This window comes from Eumetopias jubatus, unplaced genomic scaffold (assembly GCF_037043125.1).
Source record: "Eumetopias jubatus isolate StellerSeaLion01/CBP00866 unplaced genomic scaffold, mEumJub1_p1.0 scaffold_1, whole genome shotgun sequence".
Classification (NCBI taxonomy): domain Eukaryota; kingdom Metazoa; phylum Chordata; class Mammalia; order Carnivora; family Otariidae; genus Eumetopias; species Eumetopias jubatus.
Genome location: NW_028274807.1, coordinates 107873288 through 107894985, shown reverse-complemented (window position 1 = coordinate 107894985; position 21698 = coordinate 107873288). Strand labels below are relative to the sequence as shown.

The following is a 21698-nucleotide window of genomic DNA, read 5'->3' as shown; positions in this document are numbered from 1 at the left end:
AGCTCACAGCCTCTGGCCTGGGGTGGGGGGTGGGGGCGGGTGAGAAGGCAGGACTGGGTTTGAATCCCAGTTTTACTACTTAGTAGGGCTAATGTGGTTTAACTTTTCTGTGGTTCTGTGTTTTATTTGTAAAACAGGGACAGTGCCAGCTTCCTTGCGGGGTTGTTAAAAGGTTCTGCTGCATGATAAGCATTTGATGCAGTGGTAGTTTGAGAAATAAAGAACCGACAAGAACTTTGAGTCAGGAATTGGCTAGTAATACGAATAGCTAGCTAGTGAGAGCTGGTTGCAATGAAGTCATGCATGCGTATCTCCTAAATTGTAGAAAGGACGACAGTTTATTCTTGTACTTTTAATTACCTACCTGCTTGTGGTTTGTACTTTCAGCCTCATATCTGTACTGAAATAATTTGGGTTCATTCAGGAATCCTGGCTCTGTCTGTAGAAGGTGACGGCAGGGCAGAGAGGAGCAAAAGCCTCAAGCCCCTGCCTGCCTTATCTGAGTTTGCCATTGATTTCGCAGACCTGAGGTTACCTCCAGGAGGCCGAGAGTGCTGGCTGTTTCTTAAGATCCAAGAACTTCGGCAAGGATTGCAGAATTATTATTACTGTAGATCAAAGAGGAGATCAGTTTTTTGAACAAACATATTAGGAGGTCCCTGGCATGTTAGTTGACATATTTTTAAAATGATTTTATTGAAGGGGCCATTGTCTTCTACCTCTCCCATTTTTTTTAACAGTATTTTATCCATTTACCCACCCCTTCCTGAAAGTGTGACACTGTCCTCCTCTTGATCTCATTTATCGATCATTGGTTACACAGATCTCTGATCCTTTAGAGTTGTGTCCTGTGGTGGCTCATAGCTTAGGTGGAGTGATCTCTCAAGATCTTTTGCCGTAGATGAGTGGGCCCGGAGAGAGCCTACAGGCCTGGTTACAAGGACACTGTTTCTGGATCCTGGCAGATTTTTCATTTTAGGGACTTCAAACATACTCTCAGAGAGCAACTGTTCCCATGTTATTTACAGTGAAAGAACTCTAGCTTATTTGTGGTTCAGGGGCTGTGTGAGTTGTGTTAAGTCTATAGAAAGGGACCTGGGAGTGATTGTGTCCCATGTTATAATTTTACTTGGCAATTCATTCCCTTACCATTTTTGAACTCTTGAGAGCAAAAGCTTGTGAATCGGGGATCACCAACAAGCATGAATAACCAGCTGATTTTCAGCAAGTGGGTAAACTCCAGCAAGTTTAAAGGTCTTAGCTTAAATTGAGTATTCCACGTACATTAGTGCTTTATAGAGCCAGAGTGATCTTGGATTACAAATATCTGATCTAATTTTTAACTAGCTATATTTCTGAGCCTTTTTGGACGGTCAGTCTTTCGGGGCCCTCCCTTTTAGGTTTCCCTGGCTGGTGGGGAAACATGGAAGGAATGTGCCACCCATCTGATCTAGAAACAGTATCAACTCACAGAGGGCTTGAGAATATATCTCATGGAAAATGATCATCTGGTCGGCCAAGAGACTGGTGTTATTAATGTCGGCTCCCTTCACAGATATAGGACTGTCTCTATTCTGTAGAGATGTCAGTACCGGGGATCTGTTTGGGCCTAGAGAATCAGACTGGCTTATAACCTATTCCAGTCAGTGAAGTCAAAGGCCAAGGAATAACTGTGCAAAGTTTATGGATGTTCTGACACAGTTCTCTGCAAGGTGAAAAATCCTGTAACTGTGCTGAATGCAGGAATGGAATTCAGTGCCAAAAGCCTGCTTGTTCCCTCATAGGGTAGTCATCTAAGAAGCTCAGCCTTGCAAGGTATCAAGGAGGAGCCACGCATGAATTGTAGATGGAGTAGCTACCCTTTTAGCAATTTAAAAAATTTTAGGTCTAACTAGACAATATCACACCCATAGATGAAGTATCTTATACTGGTAATTTATTAGTTTTAGCCAGTTGTCAATTTCCATACTATTTGAATATGCAAAATATATCCGTTACAAAGATCGTGAGTGAAGTTTCAATACTGATTACAGCAGTACGTACATTATATATACACACACACACACACAATCTATAGTGACGAATGTAAAACTATTGTAACAGTGAGTTCTCTGCATTCACTGTCTTGATAAGCCACGTATATGTTTATATTTTTAACTTACGTTAAAACTGTAGATATGGGCTCAGTTTTGTTGTTTTATTTGAGTTAATTTTTATCCACTTAAAATGTTGAAGATAATGACATGCATCGTACTTTCTCCTTAGAGGCTAGAATCTGCCATGGTAGGATTTGAACACTTTTGTGAACTGGTTAGATTATACAAAATCAAGAACCCCAAATAGAATCCAGTTCTTGGGGTTTCATTAAACTACTTTTGCAGTTCTGTTTACTGATGACATAGTTAAATAAAATATTTAAATCAGTGAGGAATAAGAAAGCTCAAGTGAAGTCAGAAGAGAACTTTAGAGGCATGTTGCTTTGGCTGTCTGTTCCCAGTTGTGCTCAGCCAGAACTACCAATATGAAATATAGGTTATTAAAATATAGAAGGAGCCTATACAATTTTAATTCTTTTCATTTAGGGTAGCAATAGGATTCAGGTGTTAGAAGCTGCTGTACTATTTTTTTTTTCTTTTTCACGCATGGAAACAAGAGGAACACTTGAAGAAGCATGATAAACTTGATAATCTTTCAGATTCTCTTAGCAGAAATGTGCAAACTGCAACAGGCAGGTCAATTTTAAAACTGTAGGTATAAACATATGCTTTTCACACATTTTTTTCCTTGGGGGGGGAAAAAAAAGCCTGAGCCTTCCAGTGAGTTAAGTTTACTGATAAAGTTTGCTGTTTTTGAATTAGAAAATTTCCAGAGGTATTTACTTTTTTTTTTTTTTTTGAGAGAGAGAGAGAGAGCCTGCAAGCAGGGATGGGGGTGGGGGGGAGAGGGGGAGGGGCAGAGAGTCTTAAGCAGGCTTCAAGTTCAGCATGGAGCCCAACATGGAGCTGGATCTCACGACCCTAAGCCGAAATCAAGAGCCGGATGCTTAACCAACTAAGCCACCCCGGTGCCCTTAGAGGTATTTCCTATTAAAAACTTGGTGCACATTCTCCTTTTTTCCCTTCCTTTTCCATCCTCCATCCCTTCTCGTTTCTTTTTGCTTGATATTTTACTCCAGTGTGTTCATTCTACCCTAATAGTCTGTTTTCTGCCTTTTCACCAGTCTCTGTGGGGGCCTCCTTTGATTTCCCTCTCGCCCTCTTTCTCTGGTTTCATTTCTCCAAACTGCTCAGTCTCTGAAAGCATCTGGCCTGTTCATGACCTTCTCCATCCAGGCACCTGCTCTCAGGTGCTCCTTAATTTCGAGTTGAATGTGGAAAGAAGTCTCAGGGGGACATAATGATTCCTCTTGACTCAGGAGGGAGAAGCCGTCCGGCCTGCACTGTACAGGGAACAGAAGAGCCAAGAGAGAAGGACAGGCCCTGGAGCCGTGGCCTGGCAGCCAGCCAGGAAGGGCTGATCTGTCATCACTCTCGCAGCAAACCTGCAGTCTCCTCCAGTGTGCTGCACTTCAGTTTTCTTAGTTATGATCCAAGAATGCTCCCTGGAATCTTTTTCTTTTTCTGTCTCAGTAGCTTTGTAGGGGTTGCTGGTTTCTTACTGATGACTTTTTGGTTAAAGGAGTATTTTATCGTTGTTTGTACTAGTATTAATGAAATATTATAATTCTGGGAGTTAGCACTTCGCCTTTTTCAAAACTACATTTTTTCCCCCCTCAAAAGAGAAACTCTTTTGTCTGGGGATTTTTTTTTTTTTTTTCCTTCTTAATGGGATAAAGTACTCTTTTTTTTTTTTCTTAAAGATTTTATTTATTTATTTGAGACAGAGAGAGCACATGAGAGGGGGGAGGGTCAGAGGGAGAAGCAGACTCCCCGCTGAGCGGGGAGCCCGATGCGGGACTCGATCCTGGGACTCCATCCTGGGACTCCAGGATCATGACCTGAGCCGAAGGCAGTTGCTTAACCAACTGAGCCACCCAGGCGCCCGGGATAAAGTACTCTTAATCCCTTAGTAAACTAGCTGTCACCTGTGTAGGTCTCTAAGTCCGCATGGTTCATTCTCTTTCTCTGAAGATTTCTGGGTCTGAACTTATTAGTAATTCTAGATGACAAGGCCAGTGCGTGGAAATTCTTGCGGGTGATCTCACCTGCGGAGATTGTGGGCGTGGCGCCTGGATATCGATCTGCCAGGACGATGTGTCAGGAAGGAAATCCTGTGAAATTCCTGCTCAGGGTTAACCATACGGGAGTAGTGCTCAACAGTTTCATTCTTCTGGCCGGTCTCCTCCCTTATTAAAATGGATGAAGAAGCCTTTCTAGTCATGAATTCTTGCTGACAGGCTGACCCCGGGTCAGGATGGTGGGTAAGGCTAAGAACATTCCACAATATGGGTGGATGAAAAAGAACATATGGAGACTTGATTCAGGCCTGGCATTAGAAGGAGTTTTAGTAATGATTGCCCAAACCCTAGAAATGGGGTGCCTCTCACAGAAAGCAGGGGTCCCTCAGGCACCTGGGGCGCCTGAGTGGCGCACTTGGTTGGGGCTTTGACTCCTGGTTTCAGCTCAGGTCATAGTCTCAGGGTCATGGGATTGGGCCCTGCATGGGGTTCTGTGCTCAGTGTGGAGTCTGCCTAGGACTCTCTCTCCCTCTCTCTCTGTCCCTGCCTCCACTCTCTCTCTCTAAAATAAATAAATCTTAAAAAAGAAGAGAGAGTATGAGCTCTGGAGTTAGACAGGCATGGATGCAGATTCTGCCCTCGATACCTGTTAGCTGTGTGCTCTCAGATGTTAAGCCTCACTTGTTATCCCCACCTGAATTGGAGATGAGGAAGGATAGCATTGACTTTCTTGAGTTTTTAGGAGGATTCAGTGGGAAAGGGGGTATAAAATGCTTACGACACATCCAGGCACACGGTGAATGTTCTGTAAATGATTGCTGATTTTACCACTGATTTAGCACTCTTTCTATACTACTGCTTTCTGTCCTTTTCCAAAAGTCAGATTAGAGACCATAACATGTGTCTTCACCTCCGTGACAGCACAGTGTAGGGCACTACGCACCCACAGTCTTCACACTAAGGTTTGCACCACCGGGGATTCACGAAGACCATGCAGAGTGGACGGGGAGCCTTTTAAGGGTCCATTTTTTACGTCTTTAGGTTCCAGGTATCCTCCCCTTTCTAAAATTGAGACTACGTGTGCTAAGTGTCACCCCAGGGTTTTTTCCAATCTCCTCTCTCACAGTTGCCCTTTTTGCAATTTTACTAAAGAAAGGTGTTCCTCTTACCCATCCCAAATCTTAGTGTGGTGCCTTGTTCCAAGGTGTCCTTCCACTGGGGTACAAGATATGGGGGGGTCAATTTAAAATATTGGTTTCAGTGAAGCCTCTTTTAATGAAGCCACTATAACCCCCCCACCCCCACCCCCACCCCCACCTTACTAAGAATTGCGTTCTCAGTAAAATTTACTTTTAGGGCCTAAGGCATTAAAATTGGCAGTTATGTTATTTTGGTCATAGGTTATTAATGATATTTGTGGTGATTATATAATCCAGAAGAGTCTCTTTTATACTTAAAGCTCAGTGGTCACAGGAAATTTTAGAAAATTAAATTGAAAAATGTATTTTTGCCTCAGAGTATGCTAGGGTGATTAATAAGATACCCTGCCACACAGAATTACGTTAGGAAATTTGGGGGGAAAATTGACACAGAAATGTGATTTCTAAGGATAAAGAAGAATAATCCCCAGCTGTTACGGGAAGCATATTTATTTTTAAATGGAGGATGGTGGATATCAAATCGTTGTGCTTTTTATAAATGTTTGAAGACCTGTGTTATATTTTATTGCTATTAGTTTCTCACAAAAAGGGAGGACACTCTCCTTTCTTGCTGTTCTTTCTGTTAAGCACAGAATTTAATTGGTCAATATTTTATGTATGCCTTACCTTTTGCTAATTTAATCTTTAGCTGAAAAACATGAGTATCTTTCACATGCCAGACTCAGTGCCAGGTATACCAGAAGACACACCAGGCCCTGTGTTCACGGAGTTCATGGTTCAGCTGGTTTAGAAGCTGAATCCTGTGGGACGCCTGGGTGGCTCAGTTGACTGGACTGGACGTCTGTCTTGGCTCAGGTCATGATCCCAGGGTCCTGAGATCGAGTTCCGCATCGTGCTCCCTGCTCAGCAGGAAGCCTGCTTCTCCCTCTCCCACTCCCCTTGCTTGTGTTCCCTCTCTCGCTATCTCTCTCTCTCTGTCAAATAAATAAATAAAATCTTAAGGGAAAAAAAAGAAGCTGAATCATGGTAGAAACTGCAGTAATCAAATAAAAATGCATGGCAATTTAGGTAGAGATCACAGTGATTTAGCTAACAATGCAACTGCATTACTCCCAGTATAGTACTGGTGCTTTGGTTCTTGTGGGTACTGTTGCTTCTCCAAAGAATATCAAGTTAATATCCTTCTTTGTCTAATTAATTAATTATTTAATTTTTAGAGAGTGAGAGAGAGCATGTGAGCCAGGGTGGGAAGCAGAGGGAGAGGGAGAGGGAGAATCTCAAGCAGACTCCCTGCCAAGCGCAGAGTCTGATGCAGGGCTCTATCTCAGGACCCTGAGATCATGACCTGAGCAGAAATCAGGGGTCCTTCCAGTGCTCAATGGACTGAGCCACCCACGCATTCCCTTCTTTGTCAAATTTCAGTGTGCTGAAAATAATGCTGAAATTGGGGCAGGGGAGACTTTGTTTTCTTTGTTTCTTGATTGGGTTTCTATGAAGAGCATGGGTATTCCATGGAGTGTTGGTGAAAAATAGTATTAAAGTTATTTTTTCAGTGTGGGATCCTGGGCAGTAAACTCTCAGAAGGGTGGCTTCACTTTCTGTATTGTTAGATTTCTTCATTTGTGATTTGGGAAATTAATTTGATAAGCATTTTAGGAATATCTAGACCTAAAACTAGAATAGATTAGCACAACCTGATGGGAGAGTGTTCTAGACACTTTGCAGTTCTTTTGTGTTGATGCTAATTTATTAATGTGATTAAATATTCTCTGAGGGACACAAAAATTAGTATGTGCTGAATTCACACACTTTGCAGTTCTTTTGTGTTGATGCTAATTTATGACTGTGAGTAAATATTCTATGAGGGACCCAAAAATTAACATGTACTGAATTCACACATTTTGTATAATTTCCTCAAATTCATTTCTCAAAGAGCATGGAGTTATGCCTTACATAATAAATTGTTGAATGAGCTCAACTTTATTTTGCTTTTTCCTCTAGGTGAAAAGAAATGGATTATCACAGACAGTTAGCCAGGAGGAGAGAAAAAGACAGGAGGTATGTTTTCTACTGAGCAGATACTTTAGAGCTCCGAAGAGAGTGTGTGTGCTTTCACCTGCTGTGTGCATTGGTTCAGTGTTTTCCTTTGAAAACGTATTCATTTTGTTCTTTTGCGTTAAGCGGTATGTGTTCATTGTCAAATAAAACTACACATAAGAACCCAGGAAAGAAAACTTAAAATACCTTAATGTCATTTTAGCTTGAACAACACCTAGTCGAGGTATTTAAACTGGAAGAAATTATGTTGAAAAATGAAAGAGATGTTAGATCCTGGATGGAGACAGGATATTAGTGGGAAAACTGGTGTAATCTGAGTAAAGTATGTACCTGTGTCTGCAGATAGAATGTAATGGACCGTGGTTATGTCGTGTGCCCTGGTTAGGGGAAGCTGGATGAAGGAAATGCAGGAGCTCCAAACCCTCTTTTCAAGGTTTCTATAAATCTAAAATTATACCAAAATAAAGGTTTACTTAATAAAAAATAAAACAGATAGTAATAGGATTTTACATCTTGAAATATAAATAAATGCTCTTTACAGAAATTACTCATTGTAATAATATAGTGAAGTTCTCAACACTTTTCTCCTGTTACATGCATATTACTATGTTTATGTATATACATGCATATGAACTGCACAAAGGACATGTGCTGTATTTTTATTTTATTGGCATGAACTAACACAAAAATACAAGGGAACATTACAGTGTCATTTTTTTTTAAGTTTAAAAAAACAGAATAGTATATAACATCGGTCTACCCATCACTGAGAATTAACAAATGTATTACATTTATAATTTTTTCCTTATATTTTTTAAAGAAAACAAGACTTTCAATAAAGTAGAATCCCTGTGCTCTCCTTGGTGCCATTTCCTTCCTCTCCTCCCCAGAGTCAGCTATAATTATTAATTGATATGTACCTATCCAATCTGTTTTTTTTTTAAGATTTTATTTATTTATTTGAGAGAGAGAGAGAGAGAGAGAGAGTGCACAGAGAGAGAGAGAATGCACAAGCGGTGGGAGGGAAGCAGAGGGAGAAGCAGACTCTCTGCTAAGCAGGGAACCCGATGCAGGACTCGATCCCAGGACCCAGGGATCATGACCTGAGCCGAAGGCAGACACTTAACTGACTGAGCCACCTAGGCGCCTCTCAATCTGTGTTTTTAAATCATGTATTACATATATTTATGTACATATATTAGTGTACATATGTGAATGTTAAAATGTAGATAAGTGATGATTCTGAACATATTTTTTGTTTACTTTTGACATTCAATGCTATTTTTGGGATTTATCTATGTTAATGTATATTAATCTAGATCATTCATTCAAACCACTATATAGTATTCCACTGTATAAATACCACCCTAAAAAAAATCTGTTGTCCAAATCTTGGACAGTGTTTTTTTTTCTTTATTATTAACATTGCAGCATAAATAATGTTTGTGGACAAATTGAAGAGCTACTCCAGGGTCCTAACCCCATTTGAACATATGTGTTCTTTTAAACCTTTTCTATTTGAACCTATTTATTTCCTTTATATTTTGAAAACATTCAGATTTGTGATATAAAAAAAACTAACGATAGCAGCAAATCTAACTTTATGGTTCCTTTCGAGTCCATATATATATATGGATATGGATATATATATATAGCTATTTTTAGAAAGTTTAACCCAATTTGCTTTTAAGTAGTTGATGGCTCTATTGTAAGATGTTTTAACAGTTATTACATTAAACCTATTATATTAAACTACCACTTAATCATCTTTTCCTGTGATCTATTCTGTATAGTTCATGTGATCTTTTTGTTTAAATCTTAGTATTTTGCATTTGATTACAAAAGCCTTTGCTTTTGAAAATATTTTGTCATTCAGGGTTCCATATCTATTAACAACATGACATCCACTATTTTTGGTCAGGAAGCGACAGTTTTCTTCAGTTTGTGCTACATTTCCCAGGGATAATTGTATCGATTGGATAGAATTATACAAGATACAGGTCAAGTGAGACTCTTCATGTTCTTACTCTTTACTCATTAGATGATTATATCACTTAAGTCCCTGGAGCACAACTGAGGCTAGGCCAGCACCTTTAAAGTTTATAGATGCTGAAAAGGGAGATGAACATTGAGACCGTCCCCATTAACCTGACCTACAGAATATGGCCCACTTACCAGCAGCTGGGCGTCCACTTGCCTGTGTCTGCCTGCTCTCACCCAGCTTCAGCCATAGCACAGGGACTTACGGCAAGAATCTTCTGGGCCTTTTAGGCCAAGGGCTTGAGGAGACATATCTGGAGGCCAAGGTGATGATGGCAGTGTTACCAGGGAGATCTCTGGGGAGGATGTGAATTTCAGGCCTGCGAGGATATTTACCACCCCTGCCTGAGGAGGAATCCCTGTGTTGCCATTCTTGGAGGATCTGAAGGTGATTTTGTTAAGGAGCTAGATGAATTCCTTACACAGGGCGTTGGTGCCTACCCATATATGTGGGTTGGCTTTTTATCATTAATGAACACTTACCAGGTAAACGACTGTGTGCCTGACACCAACCATTTCTGCAGTGGGTCTTGAGATACTGACGGGAGCAGAAAGGGTGTCTTGTTGAATGAACAGAATTACTTTCAGTTGTATGAGTTTAATATAAAAGAATTCCTGTGGCTGATGAGAACCTTTTGAGGGTAGATACAGTCATGCTCTTCTACTATACCCTGACTCTTTGCTGTAATTGACTGCAAATTTGCTGGATTAAAATACAGGGAGAGAAGGGACCCACATAAGAGGAGAGCAAAGAAATGTATTTGTGAGAAATTTTCTTGGAATCCCAAGTGGTGTCTATAAACCCTTAGTGTCCCAGAGCAGCATACTTTGAAAACAGGCCTGGAGGAGATGACCCCAAAGGTTAATTAATGTCACACTGAGATTTTATGGCATGCCCTAAGCTTCCCTTCCATAGATTCTACCCCTTGACAAAGCATGACCTCAGGATGCAATCTCAAGTCATCTAAATGCTTTCACTTTTTCATTTTTACACTGTGGGCAGTGACTGACTCTACTTCCTGAGGTTTGGGTGTATGTGCCTTATATAAAAAAGACAGTAGTTTGGTGATGCATTTTTCTTCATGCTTATCTTTTTGTGCTTTTTAAGATATGTGTTTTTATAGGAGAATTATGAAAACTTTATTTAGTTCTTCAATTACAATAATTAATAATACATTTCTTTTTCCTTCATACCAGGCTATCTTTGAAGTCATATCCTCTGAACATTCCTATTTACTCAGTTTGGAGATCTTGATACGAATGTTTAAAAATTCTAAAGAACTGAGTGATACAATGACCAAAACAGAGAGTCACCATCTTTTCTCCAACATTACAGATGTCTGTGAGGCAAGCAAAAAGTAAGTTCACCTTAGCTGGCCTTTGGTCATACCAAGACCTTCCTTACTAACAAACATCTATGTTATCTCAAAGGGAAGACCTTTAGAAGTATGAGGTCTCTCATTGACTCAGTTGGCTTTTATCTTGATCCCTTGAAATAAATTTTAAGATACGTTTCGGGTTGTTGATGTATAGACGGATGGCAAGTGTGTAATAAATTGTCACCACAGACAGTTACATCTGAGGTCTCTCACTCCTTCTGTGTCCCTGCCTCTTCTTCTTCCTTTTATTTTATTTTATTTATTTATTTTTTTAAAGATTTTATTTATTTATTTGAGAGAGAGAGAATGAGAGATAGCATGAGAGGGAAGAGGGTCAGAGGGAGAAGCAGACTCCCTGCTGAGCAGGGAGCCCGATGTGGGACTCGATCCCAGGACTCCAGGATCATGACCGGAGCCGAAGGCAGTCGCTTAACCAACTGAGCCACCCAGGTGCCCTTCTTCTTCCTTTTAAATTATACAGATAATAGAAGAACCTTTAGTTGTGAGGGAAAATAACTCATGGTAGTACTATTCAAATACAAAAATTATTTTTGTTTACATTTTCATATTTTTTGTTCATCTATGTAAATATTACTTTGAAAATGTAGTCATAGTGACCATAATGATTTTCTTAGGTTTTCCCTGCTTAACATTCCATAAGCACTATTAGAGGGGAGTTTTCCTTATTAGTTTTAATAGGTGTAGGAATCTCAGTTCGTATACCCGTAGTGAGCTGTTACATTCTTCTGAGTGAACTACAGAGCCTATATAGGAGCCCTGTGTCATCAGTGTGATACATTGAGCCATCCTAAGTTGCTATTTTGGTAGATCAAAATGGTTGAATATTGGCAATTTTATATAGTTGGGTCAAAGGTGGCTTTACTGTATAATTAATGAAGCCTAAGCTTCAGTGTTTCTCACTTGCAAAGGTACCTCTTAAATATTTGCTTTTGTGCCTAATTTCTTTCTTGGTGGGCCTACATACTGTACAAGCTCTAGGGCCCACAAAAATTGGCTCTGTCCCTGGGGGGAGTATCTGGATGTATCTTGCAAATCTGGACCTTGCTTATTTGTCACATGAGGGCAGAGCCAAGCAGCCAGGAATGATAACATGTTCATGCCTGCTGGCTCCATCACTGTGTGCAGGGAGATCTTCCTTTTGAACTTACAAGATGGAACATTCATGCTGAACAGGTTAGCATGTGAGTTGGGGCTACTTCAGAGAGCTGGAGTTTGTGGTCAGATCAATGAGATCTTCAAATTTCCATGATAGTGGCACAACTTCAGAAGCCAGATTCTGCCTCAGGAAGAGATCCTGGCAATCTTGAGACTGAAATGGCTACTTAAAAATATATGTTCAGAGGACCTCCTGGGCCTTCGGGAACACTGGGCCCATGGTGTGTGGGTGGTGGCATGTACCACCACTTGAAATCCTTGTTTAGAAGCTGGGCTGTTGCTTGTGTTCAGCCTACTGGTCCTTTTGGTACCAGTCTTGCCAGTTTCGGTAAGAGAAATGAAAATCTCTTTTCTCCTTCGGTGAAGAGCTCAGAACAAGAGCCTTCAATGATGTGTCCCTGTTTGAAAGGTATTCAGATTTCAGAATGAGCCTCTTTCATTTTAACTTGTACTTGGGTTGATCTACAAAAACAAAGCTCTGTATTAGACACACAGCTATCAAGAATTATTACTGTTTTGATAACTATAAAATGTAAGTCATGATTTTAATGAGGATATGTTTTCTGAAAACCACAGGGGCGTGTTTTTATGCGCAAAGCATGTGCTTTGGGTCCTTATGGTCTTTGAGCCCTTACAGCATGGCTTTCGTATCATCGTGGTTCACAAAGGACCTGGGCTCAAACAGTTGATTCTCCTTTTGGTAGTTGGTTAACCTTGAGCAGGTTGCTACAAGTAACCCCCTCAATTATTTATTTATTAAATGGGGATTGGAAAAAATCTGTATCTGGTTAACCCTGAAATAACTCATTTTATTTAAATTATAGATTAATATTTTATTATTTTAATTTCAATCTTTTACAAAATTTAAATCTTTTATGATTTTATTAAAAAGTTTTCATTTCTATACTGGCTTATAGTAAGACACTATTCTGGACATTTTTGTTTATTTCTTATTTTTAAAACAAAACTCAAAATTCTTAACCTCCATTAAAAGATAAAGAAAGAAACATTTTTTATATTTTTACTTTGTTTTTACTTAAAAGGCAGTGTTTTTTCTTTTTCAAAATGTTATTTATTTATTTCAGAGAGAGAGAGAGAGCGGGTGGTTGGAGGAGCAGAGGGAGAGGGAGGGAGCCCAACACAGGGCTCAGTCTCACAATCCTGAGATCATGATGTGAGCCGAAATCAAGAGTCAGATGCTTAACCGACTGAGCCACCCAGGTGCCTTAAAAGGCAGTGTTGTAATTTGGATGGCTACCTGTGTGATACTTGATCTCTGTTATAATATATTTCAACCAGGATTGCTTCTACATGATAATCCAATGTCTGTATCATAGAAACATATTACAAAAGTTTATTCAATTTAGTTTGAAACACTCATTTTAGATACAGCGCTTTATAAAAATTCAGAATGCTCAGATTTGCAAAGCTCATCTCATTATGTAATGCCTCTTTGCTGAACTTCTAGCATTTGGTCTCCAAGTGACTCTAAAGTGATAACTACTTAATGTGCTGCCCCAGAAAAGAGTTTCCAGTTGTAAGAAAATGCTAAATGTTGAATAAAGCAAATGACTGGTGTTTAAGTCAGTGATTACTGACGAAGGATGACATTGTTCAGTGTGGCATAATGAAGACTCCCTTCATTGTACTTCCCCCTAATGAAAAATTGTAGCCAGAGGTGATGGGATATTTAGAGTAGGGTGAGGTCAGAACATGCTCGATATTCAGCTTTGTGAATTGAACAGTGCGACATCTGGTCCCCTTTATAGTGGCTCAGGCTGTTAAATAACACTAAGAAGCCCTTCTGTGTAACAAGACATTATAGGAAAGCAGGCGGGGACGAGATCATTCTGATGCTGGGTGTGAGAGCTTATCAGTGGTGTGTCCCTACTTAGTCTTTTCTTTATAAAGAATTGCTCACTTCAGTCCACACTTGTGGAGTCTCCTATTCTGCAAGATGCCTGGGTTCTGGAGCATTTGGTGGCTGTTGGTCTTCGGGGGTCAGTGGCAGCTGGTGAATCATCCACAGTGTGTGTGCGGAGGAATCCTAGAGCAGGTATGGGTCACTGAAATGCATAGGTATGGGTCGCACTGGAGGTTGTGGGCTTAAGGAGCCCGGTGAGAATCATCGAAGGCGAGGGTGAGAACAGATGGTGCTGGCCTTTCTGTGCTGCTGAGGCGTTTTCACGGTTTCCTGAAGGCTGTGTGGAAACCTTGAGCGATCCAGTAGGGGATGGCCGTGGTGGTCGGGGACATGACAGCATGCTGTTTACATTAGAGAGGAGGTGAAGGTGGTGAAAGATTTTACGCCATGACAGTAACATAGCCACACGTGTTGGGAAACCAAGAGAGGGCCTAAGAGCAAGGACTTGAGGGTTATTTGGAACATGGAGTCTTGAGGACTTGGTGAGAAAGAGGAGTTTTGTTTGCCTCTTAGGTGTCTGACTGGTCGACTGTAGACAGTGCTGAAGAACTTTGCAATATGCTTGCTTTTCTTTTTCCCAGTGCAAACTTAAAACATTGGTATTTCTTTAGGAAGTGATTTTAAAGCTAAAACTCTGCTGTCTTCAATTTCTGCAGAGTGCAATAAAAATATCCATCAGTGTGCTTTTGTGTCCTAAGGAACTGAATTGATTCCCAACCTATAATGAGCAGCTAATGCCAAACTTTTCAGTTTCTGCCTTGTGTGGAAGAGTAAATTATAAAAATAATAAACATACAAAATGATACCCAGTACTTGTTCCCCCAGAAGATTCTTTTTCCCGACTGCCCTATTTCTCTTCGTGTAACAGAAAAACTTCTTTTTTTAAAACCAAACTTCTTCAGCTGATAGTTGAAAGTCAGTGACAGCCAGAAGCCACTTTTTATGACATGCTTTGGCTTTTTCTTTGTCCTGAGATAAATAAGTGAAGAAGTTGATTTGAAATTCATGAATATTTTAGTCCACATTGTTCAGCTTTTATCAATAACCAGTGTCTGAAGTAATCGCAAAAGAAGTAAGTAGTTATTTAAGCATCCTTTCAAGTAGGGGAAGAAAGACTACAGGTGTCTGAATAATAGTCCCTGTCCTTTCAGGTAAGACCGTGGAAAAGCAGTGGGTCTGAAGTTGTTATAGAAGGTCTTTGTAACTGATGCTACCCATTGAAAGATGACTGCTGAGACACATGCCCTTCAGTTCATTCCCTTCTGAAATCCCATGAAAAATGATAGGATAGTCAATGCACAAACCCCCAAGGATTGAATAACAACAACAACAAGAAAAGAGACAAGAGCTGCCATATTTTGGAACCTGAGAACAGATGGACTCTTAGTAACTGTTTCAGGCAATCTGGGAAGGTTAACTCTAAGCAGGTAGTGAGGAAAGTCAAGAAAGAACCAGATTTAAACTCTAGAACCTCTGGAAGGTGCAGGAATTGATGAAGTTGGAGTAAAGGTGTGACTAAAAACAGGATTTTTGTGAAAGCCAGTTTGAGAAGTAGAGCCCAGACCCTCCCTCCCACACCCCCTTCAGCTCTGCACAGCTGGGTGATGCCCTGCTTCACCCAGGAGCAGGGCAAATTAGATGGACTCCGGACCGAGAGAGCCAGGCCCAAGTGAGGGAGGGCCTATAGCACAGGAAACCAGGTACGGTGACAGCTGACACCTTGAAGCCCCACTCTCCTTTTGGGACACTGGTCACCAGGTGCATGTGTACCCTTCACTCTGTTTTTGTCAAATGGCAGTTGGCGTTAGTTTGAGCTAAGTAATGTTTTACAATTTTTATCAACAATATTTGTGTTTAAATACATTATTACTGCAATTACCATTATTAAGTTTTGTAGGAAGCAACAAGTTGAAGATGACAGCACAAATACATTAAAGCCTCAAACTTTGAAAAATACATCGTTTTAGCATCGTGGTAGGCAAATACTTACTATCTCTCAATCTTAGTTCTCCCTCTCTCTAATGGGGACCATGGCTTATCTAGCCTCATAGGGTTGGTACGATAATTAAAGGAGATAATTCTTAGCACCACACTAGGTGAGCTTTCAAGCGGCAGTGATTTTGTTGATAATATTACTGCGATTCTGATCGCCTCTGCCTGGTACTCTGAAATGTGTCTGGACTTTTTATGTAATGACTTTTGAATGATGTGCTCTCTATATTTGTCTCTGCTGGCATTGCTCTAGGACGAGTTTAAAGGACAGGTCTTGTCTCATAGACTCTAGCACAGCGTTTTGTATGGGTTTGTTTTTAAAGGTGGTTGTGGCATGTCTTACAACATTCTAACAATCACCTTCGTTTTGACATTGAATGAAGTCCAGATAAACGGATTCTTTCCTAATCATAAAGCATGTTAGTCCTGACTTAGGACTAAAATCTGAGCTGTTTGCTTCCCCTCAGCCTGGTCTTTGCCTGGCAAACAGTAGATTCCTTTGGACTTCCAAACAGGCCCTGACATGCTCCAGCTGCCAATTAGGCCATTCTCCTGGTTAGTTTTTGCAGATGTTTGGGGCTACTACATGCTTTTTTGCCTTCTTGCCTTGCTTTTGCAAGCTCCAAGAGTCTGTGGATTCCGAGTTGTCACATGGAGATTTAAGCTTGGACAATGCTCCTGGTTGGGACAGATGGAAGTGTTACCAAGCTTTGTCATTAGCTGTTATCAATCTTAAATGAGGGTAGAACTTTGGAAAAAGAAACAATGGCTGGGGCTTAGTTGCAGTATTTCATCTGCATTGCATTTACAGCTGGAGATTTTGAACCATTACATGGATTTTTGACTCTGCCGGTTGTGAGTTAAACAAGCAGGACCACACAGTTTTTCTGGCCGATGGAAAAGATTTTAATGTAAACTTTGTGATCTAGCCAAGTTAAATCTAGCACTTGATTTAAGCATGAGGAAGATGGTTGATGAATTAAATTTCAAAAGCAAGCTCCTTTAAGCTTGCTGATTGCTCGTTTATTGTGGGATGTTGCTCCTAAATGCAACGTTAATTATTAGCACCTGGGCATCAATTTTATGTTTTTCCAGGGCTTTTCTTATTTCAGCTGATTTAATCCTTTATAGTGTCCTGGGGAGTACCGTCATTTCTCTGCGGCAGGTAAGGAGATTGAGACCCAAATTATGTGAATTGGTTTAAGGTCATTCACGTTTTTAAATGGAATTGAAACTAGTGATTTTTTTTTTTTGATTCTTCAGAATGCATTCTCCAAGACCACTTTTCCAAAACTACACATATATTTTAAGTGCAGTTGAGGTTTCAGCCTAAAGAACTAAATTTCAGTTTAGCCTCTGCTAGGGATTGCCTATCTGGAAAATAATTAGGATTTACTCTTTTTGGTGTATATCACCCTTGGAGCTAGTTACAGAACGTGATTAGACTCTTATCTAATATTTGAATGTCTTTGACCTTTTAGAATGTAGAGACTTTAAAAACAAAGAACATCTCGTTTTCTGGCACTGCTCAGTGCATGGCACATCATAGACATCATCTTGTCATTTCCCTGTGGTCATCGTTCCAGTAAAGATACTGTCCAGTATCTTTACCACAGACAGTCTCTGAATGTGGCTCCGTGGTTGAAGTGTTGACAGTATAAGCTAATTGATTATGAAAGTGTCCTATAATTTATATCTTATCAGAAGCCCTAACATGCAGCTATACAATAAAATTAAAAAGACATTCAAATTGTTTATGTCATTAAACTACTTGCCCAATGATGTGGGGAAGAAAATGAAATGCATGTTTGGAAAGTGTTGTCTAAATTCAGATTAAAAAAAAGAACTAAATAAATTCAGATTAGGTGCTGCTTTGTGAAAAGTTTAATGTTTTCAAAGTAAACTTTCATAGAAAATGAGTTTGCAAGTCCTTCTTAAGACTTAAATGAAAGAATTCTTTGTCCCTTAGGTGGTAATATAAATACTGAGCAACGTTGCAGGAAAATATTTTAATTTTTAGAATGTCAGCTTTGTGTAAAAGCTGTGAAAATACGATTTTATTAAAAAATCTGAAATCACTTTCTATATACTAAGAAGACAGGTGAATACTGTTTTAAATATTAATTCAGTATATTATTACCATATTCTTAGCCTATTTTTTTAAAGGATGTGGATTAAATCATACAACCCCTGTGATTTTAGATTTTACAAGTGTATTTATAGAAAAATATCTTGAGGAAAATGTGTATCATGAATGGCATTTGTTAAAGGACCTAACCGATACTTTATCTATATGGTGTTTTCTTTGGATTTCAAAAAGGTTTCAGGAAATGATTTGAGTTTAGAAAAAAATTTGGTGGAAAGGTTCCATAGAAATGTCAAGATTGGCTAAGATTGACCTTGTCACTTGTGGGGGTTTCAAACAAAGGTCCCTTTGTTGCAAGAAAACTGTCTCTGTATCGGGAGTTCATTGGAATTTCTTTTCTAGCAGAGAAGGGTGATATGAACGACCAGAACAGGGTACAATAGCAGTGTTTGTGTTTATCTGCTGGAGTTGTCCTGTTTTGGAGCGCCTACTTCTGATTCTCTTGCATCTTGTGTACATTTGATGAACAACACTGAGTTATACATATTTCTGTATATATTTGTGTATGTTCGTAGGTATCTTTGCAAAATCTGCTAAGAATAAGATGTTTTCCAGGACATTTTTGATAGCCACTCTCATAAGTTGAAATTTTACTTGAGGTCTAGTCTGTTGAAAAGAGAGCAGAAGTGATTAAGCCATGAAATTATTCTCTAGGATTTTAGTAAGTAATATTAAATGAAAGATCCTTAGGAGGACTGTTTTTTAAAAATCTCTATCACAGAGTGAGCGGCCTTGTGCCTAATTTTTGGAGCATCTGATAGGGTCATTTGAAAATTCATGTTTTGCAGGTTTTAAACCATATTAAATATCAGTGAAGAGTTTGGGTTGCTTTGTTTATGTTTGTGCCATCCGTGGGGATCACTGTATTAAAATGCCTTTAGTTGGACACTTGCCCATCCCTTTATTTTTCTTCTTTCGGTCTTCCTGGCCAATATCCAGTTTACTAACACAAAACTATTTTTGTTATCAGAATATAGTTTGATTAATTTAGAATATCAGAATATCAGTTAACCAATTTATTAATAAATTCAGAGATCAGGATGTCATTTTATTAACATTTCTGAGTGGTATACACTGGGGCGGTTCTGCTTTTTTGCTTATTAAGTATCCTTTCCAACTGAGAAAGTATAATTATTTAAACTCAAAACATGCTTCCCCTTCATGTTTTTGAATATGGACTCTTTGAAGACCCCTGTGTTTGGAAGGTCAGATGTTCAAACTGGAGAAATTTTGGCTTGCCTTTGTCTGTTTTGTTGCAGACTTTCTTGGCATGAACTGATACCGAATTTTGAAGACCAGTTCTTATTGATCACACTTCTCTCTCCTGAGCCCGGAGCAGGGAATGCTAATCTTATCTGTAGGCAGATCACTTCATCCTTCCACATGTCAGCTGTTAAGTGAGTTTTCCATCAGCATGGAGCTCATGTTTATCAGACTAACTAAGGAATCTAAAACTGGGGCCCTGAGGTCCTCGGCCGCTTGGGAGTCGGTTATCACCAACTCACACTTGGAGAATTACTTATTCCTACAGTGCTTTTGCTAGACAGTATATTTTCCTCATGGTATGAATTCAGGAAAGTTGGTCTCACGAGGGTGGGCTTTGCATACATTCCCTTAGGCTCAGAAGTCTGACTTACATTAGGGCCTGGATGTGGTAAAAGCCTTTTGGGGATGGTATGAGAAAATGTAGCTGTACACATTGCCAGTATTCTGTTTTTTAATGTGGGAGAGATTGGCTAGAAGAAGTAAAGATGTGAATAACCTGCTAATAAGATAATATGTGAAAACGGTTTTCTGAGAGTCAACATCCAAGCTATGAAAAACAGATGGGGCGGAGGGCTCTCAAAGCCTAACTGCCTTTCCTTTCCTCTGCAAAGTGTTGAACACCATATTTGAGGAAAACGTGGCATAACATTTTGATTATCTTAGTGAATGTATTTCTTTTTAGCAAGCCTGGAATTCAATTGTAGGCAAAGTGTGACGAGGTGAAAGTTTAATTTGTCTAGAACTGCTTAGATCCATTTGAAATGAGTCTTTTTTCCCTGTGAGCTGTGTACGCCCTCGAGAAGGGCTGGCTAGATGTGGATCCATCTGGAGGATGTTATAATCCAAGAAAGAGTGGGTGAGAGGTCCCACCCACCACCACCCAAAATAATATGTATATATGGTGAAAAATGCAAATTCTGCCAATGGATTTGTTGTGTAGCTTCCAGAAATGTTCTTTACACACACAAGTACGATTTTTTTAATAGGATGATAGCTTACTGCACACACCATTATGCACCAGTACCTATTTACTTTTCTTTTAGTTTGTCAAACAGCCAGTCTTAAATGAAGAATAGCACTAGGTACGTTTTTTTTTTTTTTCCTTCCTGTACTCCCCAAATAAGCCAGGGCTACCCTGTTTTGTTTCCTACTTTAAGTGAATGGTTCCCCATAAGTTATGAAATTTATTTTCTTGGGGAAATAAGTCATTTCTGTGAATATGAGATTTTTAGGCATTATATCTTCCTCTTTAATAAAATATTCTATCAGAGTATTGATAGGATGAGGTCCCCCCCCCAGCATAATTTATAGAGCGCCCTACTGTGTAACACGCGTTGTGCTAGGCATTGGAAATGTAACAGTGGGTAGGACAGGCACAGTTCTTGTCCTGGTGATCTGACGGGGTAAACACATGTGGAACAGGTCCCTGAGAGATGGAAACCTGAGAACCCCTCACAGCAGGACTCAGGATGGCCCAGGAACCAGGGAAGTGACTTTTCTAACCTTTAGTTACTCTTCCTTCCTCATGTTCCCTTACTAGATTAATCTCGTAAGATTAATAATCTTTAATAGATGTTTTAATTCACATATAATTCCATTTTGTCTTTATATGTAGAAATACCGTACTAGTTATATGTTGTTAATTATTTTGTATTTGCAGGTAACTTGATTAACTGGGCAACTGGTATATATGGAATGGGTCTTAGTAAACCAACATTTCTGTGATGTTATAAATTGATCATTTAACTATAGTATGAAGATTTTTATTTAAAGAAAAAGAGAGCCTGGGTTGTATCTGTCACAGTTCAAAATACTAAATATGCTCCTAGTTTGAATACATAATTCTTCAATTTCCTTACTTCTGAGTGATTTATAAATCTGGGAGATTTGGATACTGTGAGTTTATCTAGCTTAAGGAAAAGTCATCTGATTTATGCCTTACTAGAAACTGCTTTTATATCATGTTCTTAGATGATGTTTGGTTTTGTTAAAATTTCTCTAATTCTTGATTACAGCTTTGTTTTTTAAACTTCCAGATGACTTATTTGAAATAGGAAATAGAAATTGTAAAACCTACCAATCATGTTAGATAATTAGCTTGACTAAGATCTAGCCCACTTGCTACTATCTGTGTCTCATAGTAAATGCTGTGGTACCACTGAGCTCGATTAACACTTTTACTTTATTTTGTGATTCATAAACGATTTCCATGGTCTTTGAGGATTGAGGGAGAGCTTAGAGGCCATCTATCCCAGTCTGTAACTTAGAGTTCCCCAGGCCTCACAGCTGATAAGAATCAGAGCTAAATCTAGAACCCAGACTTCTGACCCTTGCTTGACTCATTTTTTTTTTACAGGAGAGGATATTTCATTGTGTTTTT

The 21698-nt window shown here is 39.4% G+C and overlaps 1 protein-coding gene across 1 annotated transcript in view; it reads left to right on the top strand.

The window, feature by feature from the left end:
• The window catches only part of ARHGEF26 (Rho guanine nucleotide exchange factor 26), a 118346-nt gene that overhangs the window by 19049 nt on the left and 77599 nt on the right, over positions 1 to 21698 (top strand). The window contains exons 4-5 of the mRNA XM_028103029.2: positions 7339 to 7395; positions 10633 to 10793. Of these exons, the coding sequence (XP_027958830.1) occupies positions 7339 to 7395; positions 10633 to 10793 (218 nt within the window). The remainder of the gene's footprint in view (positions 1 to 7338; positions 7396 to 10632; positions 10794 to 21698) is intronic.